Here is a 13,443-nt window from a genome sequence, read left to right on the forward strand (position 1 = left end):
TGGCTTCTGGAGACCAGCTAAGTGACGCTGTCACCCAAACCTGCTCAGAAAACAACAACAACCGCGACGTGACAAGTACTTGCTGCCGTTGCCATCCCTCAACTGCACTTGTGCGCACTGATGCGAGAAGTACACCAGGTATCTTATTGAGCATGTTTGCAAAGCCACACTCCACATCAGCGTGGGTCCGTCCGTCCATATGAAGACTGCTGCTCAATTCCACTTGGACTCAAAACAGACTTGACATCACTTAAGAAGCTTTTTATTCTCTTTAGTCAAACTACAAATACTATCAAGTACCTAATTTCACTTGGAATTAACTCTTAAACTATCTTGTACAAATTACTTCAAAATAATAATAATAATAATAGCAAACTCAGTCAGCCTCCCTCCTGCCCATATATTGGATGGCTTGTTGTTTTGGTACGAACACATTTCCTATGGAGACATACTACATACAAAACTACAAGTAGAAAGACGCTACATGACTCTTTAAACACAAAGACATTAACTGGAATGAGATGATGGTCAAGTCTTTGGACATGAACTTCTCCTGCTGACAATAAGCTACTTCTGACGGATTCAATCCCTCCGTTTACATCATGTACTCTTTTTCTGTGTCCCGTTCAGACGTTTCCGTTTCTTCCATCATGATCAAAGACAAGAACAAAATGATAGTGATGCCCAAACTGGTAACATCATTTTGATCACGACTTATGTTGGATTTCTCCCCTTTCTAATCTATACTGGTGTCCGTCCACGCAATGACACCAGTCCTGAAGATTCCACAGGTTTACATTGCATACAAGAATTAATCGTTTTGGGTCATGAAGTCACGGTGGCGATGGGCGTTCCGTTATGAGGCAGAAGTGGAGCGCCCGTTCACCTGTGGGAACAGCAACACTTTGGGAATAAACTTCTGCTTCTTCTCGCCACTCACTTTCTATTCTAACAATGAAGCATGTTAGAGCAGGGCAACACTAACTTACTTGCTTGGAAGCATCTGACGAGGAATGGACCTCATTTACAAAATGTCCGTTGAGCCGCAACATGGCTGCAAAGACACAAAGAGGGGTTTAGGAGAATTCTGAGGTGTTGTGGAAGCTCCTGTGAAAGGGCCACTCACCCCGCGGGTCCACCCTGGGGTCCACAAAGCCCCAGTGCTGGTAAAGAGCCGCCAACTCGTGAGGACCGTAGCTCTTCAGTAGACTGGTCGCGTCAAACTCCGCGGGCCTGTCCGTGGCTGCTGCGGCAATGTTGCTTTTGGCCTGAGCGTAAAGTAACGGCTCAAAGTAGGCCCGGTGCCCCTGCATGCTCACGGCGGCCCAAACGTCTTCGGCCACTTTGGCCCTCGGGCAAGGGACCCTCTCGGGGTGCTGCCCGTCAGACTTGGACGACGTCCCGCCGTGACTCAACATGAAGCCCAAGCCCTCCTTTGGAAAGTGTGCCACCGCCGCCGTTCTCCCGGACGAGCTCGCTTTGCCCACGCCGTCCGCTGAACGCTTCTGCTCGGACTTGGCCCTCCCACGTGAATCCGGGGTTTTCGCGTCCTTTCCCTGAGCTTTGGACCCCGCGTCCGATTGGCTCTTAGCGGGCGCCTGCTTGGTGCCGCTGCCAGCTGGCGCTTGCGTGCGCCCGCTTCTGGGCGTGGGCAACATCGGGCAGTCTTTCCCTTCCAGGAACGGCGGAGGTCCCGTTCGTCTCCACCGTGAGCCCTTTGGACCCCGGGCGCCGTTAGAGTACGGTGCCCACTTGGGGGCCGCAGAGCTTGCGTTGCCCACCCTGTGCGACACCCGCTGATGGATCCACAGCACCTCGGGGTAACAGGTGGCGTGGGAACAATACGGACACCGATGCCTCGGCAGCGCTTCGTTTTGCGCCGGTTCCGTGCATTTAGTGTCCGCCGGTGTTGACAAATTCAGAAGAGTGCAAACATCGCTGCCCGTTTTGGCCTCGCCGTCGTTCAACTTCTCCGATTTGATGCTCAACTCTCCAGGCAAACCGGGGTAGGGGTTCCAATACGGCTGACAAAGCTGCGCGCTTCTTTTCCTGAGGTAGTCCACATACCTGGAGCCTTTGCTAAGATTTTGGCTCGCCGCTGCGTCCTGGTGCCGCGCGTGAGACGTGAGAAGCGAGGCGGCGGCGGCGTCCGCAGCGTGGAAGTCACAGTGCTCACGCGACAGGGGCTTTGCATCTGGGGGGCAGGAGCATTTAAATGATAAGCTAATCAAAAGAGAAGGGCAAAGTGAAAAGTACATTTGCTGCCATTTCAAAATGAAGGCTAAACTATTTGAAAAACAAACAAGGACTTCATTATACATTTTCACCCAATACTAACTACAATTGGAAGCTGCATCATGTAATTCTACTAGACTCCACAAGAGGGCTCCTTAGCCCATCCCTCCATCTATCCCTCTTATCCTCACAAATACCTGCGTTTAACTTTCAGATCAATTACCTTCTTGCTCCTGAGTCTTGTCTTTGCTGGCTCTGTGTTGCATGGCCTCGTAAAAGGCGCGCCCGAGTCCGTTGAGCAAGATGCGGTCTTTCTGCAAGCTCTTCTTGTCCCAGGCGGCCTCATCCGCTTGCTCCGGGCCCACGTCGCCCTTTTTCTTTTTGGCGCTGGAAGCGGCCACGTCCATGGCTTTTCTCTTCTTTTCCGACTTGCCGGGGGCGTATTCGCTCTTGACCGCGTCGTACGCCGCCTCGGCGAGTCCCTCTTCCCAGCCGAGACACCGCTCGGCTAATTCTGCCGGTCGCCCCCTTGTGGCTAACTGCCAAGCCTGGTAGCTGCACACCGGATCCAACTCAGGTATTCTCCGGCCTGGATTTCTCTCCGCCTGGGCTTCTATTGGTGCGACGCGGGCCAGGTGGAGGCTTTCCAGAAAACGGTTCTGCGTCAGCTGTGAGGCTTCCGGATCTTGCCGCGCACTGTGACTGAGTCTGTGTAACCTTTCGTGCGCGCGCAAGGTATCGCAGTCGGCAAAAAAGTGTCCGCAGTTACCGCACAGCTCGTAGAGGCACTCGTCGTTGGCCAACGCGGCGCTGTCTTGGGGCACGCCGTTGATGGTGGCGGGCGGCTCATCCTCTTTACCGCCCCGCAGCTGCGCTTTGACCCGGTGGATGCGCATGTGGCTCTGCAGGAACCACGCCTGGCGGAAGCGGCGCCCGCAAATGCGACAGCCGTGGTCCTGGCCGGCCCGGTGCCGCTTCATGTGCGACTTGAGGAGCGGCGCCTGGAGGAAGTCTTCGCCGCAGATGCTGCAGTAAAAGGGCCCCGCGTCCCATCCATCCGCCTCAAAGTCTTTCTCTCTTTTCTTGCTCCCTTTCTTCTTCACCATCTCCAGAGTGTCCGCTATTACGGCTTCCTCCTGCCGCTCGCCCAAGCCTAACAGGCCCAGCTTGTGGCTCCGGACATGCGCCTTGAGGGTTCCCTTCTGCGCCGTCCGGTGGTCGCAGTAGGGGCATTTGTACGGCTTCTCGCGGGTGTGCCGCCTCATGTGCTGCGACAGCGAGCTGAGGAGCGGGAAGCTGCGGCCGCAAACGCCGCAGGCGTGCCCCGAAGCGCCGTCTTCCTCCGTCTCAGAGTCTTTTGGTGGCGCTTCATCCTGCCTCCTCGCTTTGGCCTCCATCGATCAGACTTCCTCCGGCGACGCCGCTATGACTTTGCCGACAAGGTCGCTTCCGCACGGCTGCTAGGTCGTCGGACAAAGCATGGCTGCTTTCGAATGGGCCGGCCGCTCTTCGCCGAGACACGAGTCAACCTAAAAGACAACATTTTTCTTTTTTACAGCTGCACTGCAAAATTCTTCATTTAGTACAAGGTTTTCCCCATTTTTCTAACTATCACTTCCACTGTTCATTCTGTAAGTCATGGCCTCACGAGCGCTGTCAAGAAACCACCAGTTCCGCTCAGTTTCGCTGTAAGCACACGGCCAAACAAACGAGGGCAAAATAAGCACAAGCTTGCCACCGACAACCGATTTAGGACAATTTCAGAGCACTCTTGTATAACCTTTGTCCCTCACCGGCAGAGAGGCGGCTGTCTGCATGTATTAGAGCGCCGGCCGGCCTCTGTCCAAATTGAGAGTGTGAGGCCAAGCATGAAGAGACGTATTCATTCCTGGGCCAATGAGGATGGGCCCTCGGGGTCAGCGCACTCTAATTCACGATCAATAATCCATTATGTCCTAACTTTGCCTCGCATAGAAAGAAACGCACACTTGTGTCGCAGCTAAGTGCTGACATGACCGTCTTGTTTGGCGGCGACGGCGGTGGCGGCAGCTTGTTAAACGCGGCTGTTTAATGACGGCTTTTTGTGTAGTCTTTTCAAACTTGCTGGAAAATAAGCTCTAAGTAGCTCCGGGACACGTGCTCGGGCCGGCGCACAATGGTGCCTGTTCTGAGCGGGGGACCGACATGTGACCGGGCCAAACACACACTTTTTTGTTTCTGCCACACAACGTATACTACTACGCGGTCCCGTCACCATCCGGGCAGTAAAAAGGAAAACCTGCTATTGTGTCGGCCGCACCAGAACTGTCACATCGCTTCACGTCTGGGCCCCCGCCGCCTAGGTCAAGGGGGTTGGGGGTGGGTTGGGGTCTTTGTTCCAGCAAGGGAGGCCGCGGCCCGCGTGTCATCGCGACAACAACCGACCGGCCGGCCGGCCGAGCGGCCTTCCTCCACACTCGACTGGCGTGATTTTTCCATGAGTTGCCGCTTGGCCGTCACTTTATCACGGCGACATCTGTCCTGAAAACGGGTGCGAAATGGAATCGCGTCCGGACGTGGCAGCTGTTTGTAGATGCAGTCAGATTAGCGTAGGGCTAATGTGCCACGCTGTCCTCCCAGAAAGTGGAGGCTGGCAATTAGAGGGTTAAGTTTAAAACACAATGGGGATGAAGTCAACAGATGGGAATAAACGGGCCATCGGTCTGAGTGGGGGGGGGCTTCGCCACCGCAGCACTAAGAGCCTTTGTCGAAGCAAAGCGGAAAACGCCCTAAGTGTCACGTCAAAGGATGGTCAACATGAAATTGGCAAACTCAATCCGACACAACAATGGAGCATCCAAATACTGTTCAAGTTGTCTGTCATTCATGACCTTTCGCTGAACTCTTTAGTTTTTTATCCATCCGAAGCTCTACAGATTAAAAGTCCACTTTGCTATTTAGGCATGATAAATGTAGATCTTATTTTTCCTCCGCTCTTGTTTCCCTCTCATCACTTGCCCTAGTAGTGCCGGCCGCCTTTGGAGGTGTTTCAAGTAATGCCCCCGCCTCCCTGGCTCATATCTTTTAGAATGCCTCGCGCCTCTTTTCTCTCCCTTTTCTTTGGCCCATGAATAGGCATGTCCAGTCAGCTGTCCCTGCATTGATTCATCCTGACGTCCCACAACCAGCTCAGCACAAACTCCCGCCGTGTGCTCTCATGTGTGGACGTGCGCGTGCGTGTGCTCTTGCATGAAAATAGCTACGGCCGCTGTGCGTGCGTGCGTGCGTGCCGCACCGAAACCGTGAGCGTAATTTCCTGCCAAGGACGGACGGCAAATCGCCTCATCGCCAAACATGATTTTTGCAAGGCATCCAAAATGACTATTGCGGCTATTTTTAGAAGTGTTTTTTTTTTTTCCCTAGTGTAACCACATATGATAGCAGAGCTAGATCAATTGATTTGGCGATGAGGTCATCCAAATATTCCCAACAAGCTGCAGTAGACCTGTGCCAAAGCTACCGCTGACCGGAGAGCGAGCACATGACTGTCCTTATGCTTGTGTCCGCAGCCATGCTCACTAAGCTGACCAAAAATCCTGTCTGCTAAAAAATAAAATCAACCTTCCGTCCGTCCAATTGCCCTGGCATCTGCAATTCATTCCATACACTTACAGTTGACAACAATAATGTTGATGCTAAACACTGTCTTGTAAGTGCAAATACACTTGTTTTGTCCATATACTCAAAATACATTGTCATTTTCTATCATGTCAAAAAAGCCTCGGCAGGCCCACACATCAGTCAGCTCAGCTGTTTCCTCGAGCGACTTAGCCACAATGAAGCCGGTGTGGGCAAACAGCCTCATCTACCTAAGAGATTAGACGGCCGCCGGCTCCGCAGTCCCACTTGGGAGCGTTTTTTTCCCCGCCCTCCCCTCCCTTCTTGCCCGCCGCCTTGTCCAACCCAGGGTGCGGTTACACAACATACACAGGCAGGGATTATTACTCTTCACGGCACTGGGGCAAGCTGCTTCGTGAGTGGCCTTTTATCATCACTTCCAAAGCCTGCCAGCAAAGTCCAATACCGTCAAACAAAAGACAAATACTTGACTATTTCACCTCATTTTGTTTTGGGGTCATAGTTAGTGTTCCCAGGCTAACTTTTGACCGTGTGGACTTTTTAGCGTGGATTGGCTGGTGTGGTAGACACTGGTGTATAATCTGCCAGCATTAACTTGCTCTCTAAAAAAAGCACTCTCAACGGGGGATTAGATTATCGCGGCAAGGTCAGCGTCGACTCGCCGCCACCGTTTCTCTCGGTGGCGCTCTGTTGCCACTTGGGTTTTCCCCTTTCAAGGCCCCGACCAAAGATGGACATAATCACAAAATGATGCAAACGATAACATACGAGTATAGAAATGGGTGGAGCCAAGATCTAACATTGTTCCCAATGCCCATCCTGACTCACTGAACAACCTGAGGCACGACGACGCCTAGCGTAGCTTGGCACTAGAGCGGTCATAGCTAGTAGCTCAACTCCTAAAACGCCAACCTGTGTAAAAATGTCTTTTCCGCAAGGCGCGATCAAGGTAATGAACGTGGCGATGAAGGTAAGGCGATACGTGCTTCGCCATTTTGCCCTGCGGCGGAGCACGAGAATGACAGCTGGCGGCAGGGTTTGGATTAGGTTTCCCCGTCGGGGCTACTGCATCTTTTACACCGCCCCGCTGCTACGAGTAGAATGGCGCTATAGTAACCCGATTCCCTCGCGCGCTCATCCAATCTCGTCTCGGCCCTCGATGGGGTTGAACTGAAGAAGGGATCGGCGGATGTCTTACTCGGCGCCGCCACCTTCCATCTGGATGTCCTGCCTTTGAAAAACAGATTGATTTCCACATAACAATGCACCTCCACATTCAAACAACTATGAACATTCTTTTTGAATATAGAAGTACAAGTTCAAAGCAGATGAGCTATTTTTAGGCCTCTCATTTGGTCCTTCGGGACTATCTGGGACCAGCGGATAACATGATCGATGGATGGCAAATAGATGGATGGATTCTTCAATCCAATGAGGGAAATTAAGTAGAGCCATGAGAAGCCCAGTTAACAAATATGTTGTCCTGTCTGCTCAGTCAGTACCCATCCCCCCCATCGCCTGTCCGCACCCCAACCCCCTGACCCAATCTCCATGATTTAATCATTTTTCTTTAGCCCAAATTTGCCCCCCCTACCCCAACCTCTCCCTCTCTCTCTCGTCTGGTAGATGGCGCGCACCCTCCTCTATTGATCGTCATGCTGAGGAGATTACCCTAATAGCTGGGATTACCTCCCCACATGTTGGGTTGGCCACATACGGCGGGGTGGGGCGGGAAGAGGAGCGCCGCGGATGAGGATGGAAAAAAAAGGAGGAAGTGGAATGTAGGCCTTGTTTTGCACAACAATCGAAAATACATTAACTGCGACGATAACAATAAGATCATCAAATACATCTGTAATTAGCTCACTTCATAGATTGTCAATTGCTAAAACACTGCTAACCAAAACAGCAGCACCTGCACTGGCTTGTTATACTTGTTTGTCTGTTGTGAGCCATGTCTTGTCACCGTGGGAGAGGGGGAACGAAATTTCGGTTTCTTTGTGTGTCTTTGGCATGTGGAGAAATTGACAATAAAGCTGACTTTGACTTTGACTTTGTTGCACCTGCTTTCAGCCGCCTATGAACATTTTGGTCGCCGTGTGCTTTGATGATTGACTTTATTATTATTATTATTATATCACAGGATCACCATGTCCTGGTTGTTGTCATCGTGTTTGCTTCTATGTTACTTTGTTTTCTCTATCTCTGCTATCCGTCGTGTATTATACCCGCAGAGCTTCAGGGCGCACTAATTTAAATATTTGTCTTTTTTTTTTACTGATATTGCCTAGAGGACAGAAGGTATGCATTAATGTAGCACAAACATACAGCTCCATTTGGCTTCCTTAAAAACATGAATCAACAATCCCACACTGCTCAAAGGATTATGCCTGCTCCTACTCTCAAAAGGCTCGAAAAACATCTGTAATGATCCAAGTCCATGAGGACTTCCAACTATGTTTTCCATTTAACAACTACCAATTTTTTTGGGGAGGGGGTGAAATCATTTTATATGCTTCCCAGGCCTAATAATGACACATTTTGATGGCCCTCCTGTACTGCTCGCTAATCCCTATTTAAAAGCCCCCCCCCAGCCCGCCCCCACGCAAGCCTGCGGAAACAACAAGCAACGACACATCATTGCTGGCTTTCCACAAAACAATCGCGCAACATGATACATTGCGCAACGTATACATTTGACTTTCATGCACACGTTAAAAAGAGATGCAAAGGAAATAGAGGGAGGGAGGTGGGGAGACGAGGAATGGCCGTTAATCCAGCACTGATCCGCCACAACGGCAGCCAACTTTGTTGAGAAAATGAAGATGGACGAGGCGAAATAATAAAACAGTGGTGCAAGTCAGGAGGACAGAATGGGACAAGGAGGATGGTGGGGGAAGCTAGCTGTCCCGGGACATTGCAAGACCAAAAAAAAAAAAAAAAAAAAGTGACAAGCACGAACTCCAAAGTGGAGTCGCACTCAAGTGTTCTTACCTCTCTCCGAGGGCTGAAGGCGGAGGAATCCCATCACTACTCGTTCACAATGGCGACACACATACTTGCTGCTCTCGCAACTTTGTCGCCGTCGAAATCACGGCCGGGGTGGGTGCACCTGAGCCGGCCGGCCGGACACGGTCCCTCGAAGCCAGCGGTGGTGGTGTTGCTGGTGCTGGTGCGGAGAAGCGGGTGCCGTCTCGTTCCTGGGGAGGAGTGACGCGAGAGATAACGTTATTAACGTTAATAACAGGAGAGGATGCGCATCTCCGCCTGGTGGCTGATTTAGTGTGTGCATGCATGCGCGCCCGTGCGTGACAACCCCACCAGGAAGTAGACGGGGCCGGTGGGGCTTTGAATAGAAGCTATCAAAGGGGCTCCTTACTTTTTATTCTACTTGTTTTACACGGAGACCGGTCAACCAAGACAAACAGTACAAACTCATTGATGACTTTTTTTTTTTTAAGAGACAACACACCTTCCATTCGAAAACATGATTCAAAACGTTATTAAAAATTGAACCCTTAAAGTACGTGATGTCACTACAGATTTAACAGTATAAAGAAGTCCAGCAGATGGCGTGGTTGTGATTTAAAAGAATTACAATAGTGACAACAGGGGCAAAAAAACGATATCAATTTGTCAATTGTGACTATTTTTAGTCTATCAATAGTAATGATGATGACAAGAGGCGTAAAATATATGTGACATTTTTCTGACACCTACATTCAACACCACGACATTACTATTGCATCCAGTAGATGGCGCCGTTATGATTCCGATTTTAGTTGTAATAGACGTGTACGTGACATGACATGTAAAAAAAAAATAAAGCTATGCAATTAAGAACTTTAACCTATAGTTCTGTCAAACAATTTGGCTTATTTTATTGATATAATTAACATCAACGTCTATTTCTTCATAGATTTACACAGCAACGTTGACATTATGGTGTGTTCTCTCCAGATTGCACTAAATCCATTTTGGAATCAATACTAACTGATGTACATTTAGAGCAACAATTGAGGGATTAAAATGTAGCAGTTGAAAGGTGGCTTGCAGCGTGTACTTTATGAAAATGACTTTGTTTTTGTTTTACTGACAAGGTGCCATTCATCAATTTGCCATTCACTCCTTGCATCTTCTTCCGCCTGTTGCCGCCTAATCTCATTTGGTCGTTCACCGGCGCTGATGTTGTTTCCACTATCAACGACTGGTAATGATGACTCATTGCGACCACCCCAGCTAACCCCATCAATAGAAAATGACAGATTGCCTTGTACTAAAATTGAAATTTCATTTTGTAATACTCAAATACATCATTTATATTCAATAATAAAAATAATACATTACTGTATTGCTAAAAATAAATATTTGAAAGTGTGTTGCCGGGCTGATGGGGATGTCTTTGATCAAAAAAAAAAAAAAAAAAAAAAAGATCATCTCAATTCCTAAAATATTCAATTTTTTTGACACGCACCTGTAACTAAAATTTCTGTTCCATCCCAATAGTGAGTGCATTGTCCATACCAGGTCATTTCCAGTGAGGAAGAGGATGGGGTGGAGCATCAATGTGGTGATAATCGCATTGTTCTGGTCCACCGCCTCCAAGATAACTTCCACGTTGGGAGCTGCAGCACAACACTTGTTGAGGGGGAAAGACAAAAAACAAAATCTGGATCAGTCGGTGAGTTTTTCTTTCAATAGCACGTGAAATTGCTTATAATTTACATTGGTGAGCATTATCTGTTTTTTACAAGTGGTGCTGATACGAATTCTTTAAAATGCCTTGTTCATGCCTCTTTGGACTACATTATTCTTCAAGCTATATTTTATTATTCTGACTGTCAAGGAGTAATTGGTTTCCTCTTTTTTGTTTTAGCTAGTGTTTTCAAACATTTCTTTACATAATAGAGTTTAGCATTTCTGTTGAGCTGTGTTGTCTCTTTTAATTTAGGCCTTGGATTCGAAAGTTGCATTAAAGACTTTCTCTTTTCATTTCCCATTCCTTGATGGGACTCTTGGCAGAGGCTGCAACCTCATCAACTTTTGTAATAACAACAAATAAAAGACCCATGTAATTGTTTTTGGACAGGCGTAGCGAGTCAATTGCTGCATTAACTTCTCATGCTCGATGTATTCGGAAGAAGACGCTCGTGTCTTTCTACACTCCTGACTTATTTGTTTTCATAGAAACATTGACTACAATATGCAATATTGTTCTTCAAATCCAATGCTACTAAAAAATATGATAACGATGTGACTGTTTCTACATCCCTCACGGTTGTCAATTAACTCGTCCGATGAGAGAAATTGTCTTCTTTGGAGAGGAAAACGGATTAGCAAACTCTGCGGCTAACACTTAGGTGTAATTTGTTTATCTGGCTAATCCACTTATTTGCTCATAAAAGCGCAGCGCCCATTACACAATCATCATTTCCTCTTTCCTTTCACGCAGCGACTCATCTCGCAGGTGGACGCCCGGAATCCGGAACATGTCCGACAGCGACAGCAAGAGGATGGAGTTTTTCCGAAACTTCCTGAATGGCTGCGACGCATCGTGCAACTCCTCGCACTTGCTGCCGCATAACAACAGCTCCTACAGCGGCGGGCTGGAGCTGGCCGGGGACGGCTCACCGTGGTTGCGGACCCTCATCTCGGGGGTCTACTTTGCGGTGGCCACGGCCGGCGTGGTGGGCAACCTGCTGGTGTTGTTCCTCCTCTATTCCACGCGCACCATCACCACGGGCACCATCAACTTTTTTGTCTTCAACCTGGCTCTGGCGCACCTCCTGTTCTCCCTGGCGTTGCCCTTCTGGGCGATGGACGTGGCGCTGGACTACAGCTGGCCCTTCGGCGTGGCGATGTGCAAAGCCGTGTCCCTGCTCACGGGCCTCAACGTGTTTGCCAGCTGTTTCTTCCTCACCGCCATGAGCTTGATGCGCTACTGCTACGTGGCCGCCGCGCTCAAGCCCAGGGCCTCGGTGTGCGGCGAGCGCTGCACCTCCCCGGCGGTCACGGTTCTCATCTGGGCGGCGGCCCTGGTGGTGGCCACGCCCCGGGCCGTGTTCGCCGACCTGCGTCGCGTGGGAAGCGGCAACGACACGGCGTGCCTTCTCCTCTTCCCCGACGGCACCGCATGGTTGGGGATAAACCAGCTCCTTCGTGTGGTTCTTGGGTTCCTGCTCCCGTACGCCACCATCATCCTGTCGTACCTGCTCCTGCTGCGCTTCCTCTGCCGCCACAAGCTGAAGGGTGGCAACTGCCGGCGGAAGGCTGACATCTCCAAGTCGGTGGCGGTGGTGGTGCTGTCCTTCTGCGCCTGCTGGTTCCCGTACAACGTCCTGACGCTGTGGAGCGTCCTGATCCAGCTGGACGTGGTCGACATCAGCCCCTCCTTCTACGGAGCGCAGACCTACTTCTTCCCGCTGGCTAACTGTTTGGCCTTCACCAGTAGCTGCTTCAACCCGGTCATCTACTGCCTGGTGCGCAAGGAGTACAGAGCGGCCCTGCATAACATCTTCTTCAAGTTGAACCTGGCCGTCATGTCCAAGATGCCTTACGCAGTCAACGCCGACGAGGGCTCGCAGCAAGCGGCCCAGATGGCCATCCCCTTGAGCGACATGCCCAGTCAGACAAGCCAATCGGACTCCAGGCGATACGCGCCCCTCTCGACGCTCCCGACGGTGGTCTCCACTTTGTAATCATACAATTGGAGACCTTCAAGCGGAACCTTCAAATTCAAATCCCCCGGATGAGAGGAAGTCTGCAACATGTGAACGAGTGCTTGCGACACGTCGGCCTTGCAGTTCTGATGCTCTTGGTTCTGATTCAGCTCAGGCCCTGTACAACATTATCTACAAGTTGCGCCCGCCCGATGCCTCATCCGCCAAAACTGCAACAAGCGGCCCAGATGGCCATCCCCTTGAGCGACATGCCCAAGCAGCCAAACGAGCCAATCGGACCCGGGGCCACACGCGACACCCCCGACCGACTGAGCTCTCCACTTTGTAGAGACACAATTTCACATCTTCAGATTCCAATACACCATCATTTCCCTATTGGCATCAAGGATATGTGCAATCTTATCCCAACCAGCCGCAACTACACTCCGTGTAAATCTTCCATTTGAGCCCGTCCAAGATGTTAAACCACAATCCGGACCATGAAGGAAACATCCACAACCTGCAAGATAGCGGGCCTCCAGGACCTCCACTTTGACACCTTTACAACAATTGCTACTTGTGCATTTTTGGATTTTAGCACACCTTCTCTGTTCCTTGCTCCTATTAAGATTCAAGTTATGAGTGTACAGTCCTATATTAAAGCAGGGTTTAGATGCAAAGCCTTTTGTACTCTCAAATGCCACATGGTGGTAGTGTTGTTCCTCTCCCTTTCCTCTTCTGGGCATCTACACACCATACTTACATTGATAGCAGTGGATATTGTTAAATATTAACACTAAAAATAAAAATACTCACCCTTTGTCCACACTTGGCCATTTAATAACTGCACGGGCTGTTTAACGTCAGTCACTGTAAAGCGGTAAACAGTACAAATGATTAAATACATAGGAGACACTTTGTCATTCTCATA

General features: G+C 49.9%; 2 protein-coding genes across 3 annotated transcripts; one reads left to right on the forward strand and one right to left on the reverse strand.

Annotated features, from left to right (window-relative positions):
• Positions 1–246: 246 nt before the first annotated feature.
• LOC125986812 (zinc finger protein 516) lies at positions 247–10,509 on the reverse strand. Of its 2 annotated transcripts, XM_049750716.2 has the most exons (6): positions 10,378–10,509; positions 8,848–9,053; positions 2,459–3,764; positions 1,127–2,194; positions 990–1,054; positions 247–886 (listed from the first exon to the last, which is right to left on the reverse strand). In XM_049750716.2, exons 3-6 carry the CDS (start codon positions 3,630–3,632, stop codon positions 857–859), a joined length of 2,337 nt encoding a protein of 778 aa, XP_049606673.1. In that variant the 5' UTR covers positions 3,633–3,764; positions 8,848–9,053; positions 10,378–10,509; the 3' UTR covers positions 247–856. The 2 variants fall into 2 exon arrangements, with proteins under 2 accessions (XP_049606673.1, XP_049606671.1); XM_049750714.2 differs by lacking the exon at positions 10,378–10,509 and having other exon boundaries at positions 8,848–9,145.
• On the forward strand, positions 10,453–13,435 carry LOC125986817 (relaxin-3 receptor 1-like). Its single transcript, XM_049750722.2, has 2 exons — positions 10,453–10,534; positions 11,306–13,435. Exon 2 carries the CDS (start codon positions 11,343–11,345, stop codon positions 12,549–12,551), a length of 1,209 nt encoding a protein of 402 aa, XP_049606679.1. The 5' UTR covers positions 10,453–10,534; positions 11,306–11,342; the 3' UTR covers positions 12,552–13,435.
• The last annotated feature ends 8 nt before the right edge of the window (positions 13,436–13,443 follow it).

Source organism: Syngnathus scovelli, chromosome 19 (genome assembly GCF_024217435.2).
Source record: "Syngnathus scovelli strain Florida chromosome 19, RoL_Ssco_1.2, whole genome shotgun sequence".
Taxonomy (NCBI): Eukaryota; Metazoa; Chordata; class Actinopteri; order Syngnathiformes; family Syngnathidae; genus Syngnathus; species Syngnathus scovelli.

Coding starts and splice junctions, on each gene's coding strand:
- LOC125986812 (XM_049750716.2), bottom strand. CDS start 3,632: ATGGAGGCCAAAGCGAGGAGGCAGGATGAAGCGCCACCAAAAGACTCT. Junction 1,055..1,126: donor CCCCAGGGTGGACCCGCGGG/GTGAGTGGCCCT, acceptor GTGTCTTTGCAG/CCATGTTGCGGCTCAACGGA. Junction 887..989: donor CGTCAGATGCTTCCAAGCAA/GTAAGTTAGTGT, acceptor CTGTTCCCACAG/GTGAACGGGCGCTCCACTTC.
- LOC125986817 (XM_049750722.2), top strand. CDS start 11,343: ATGTCCGACAGCGACAGCAAGAGGATGGAGTTTTTCCGAAACTTCCTG.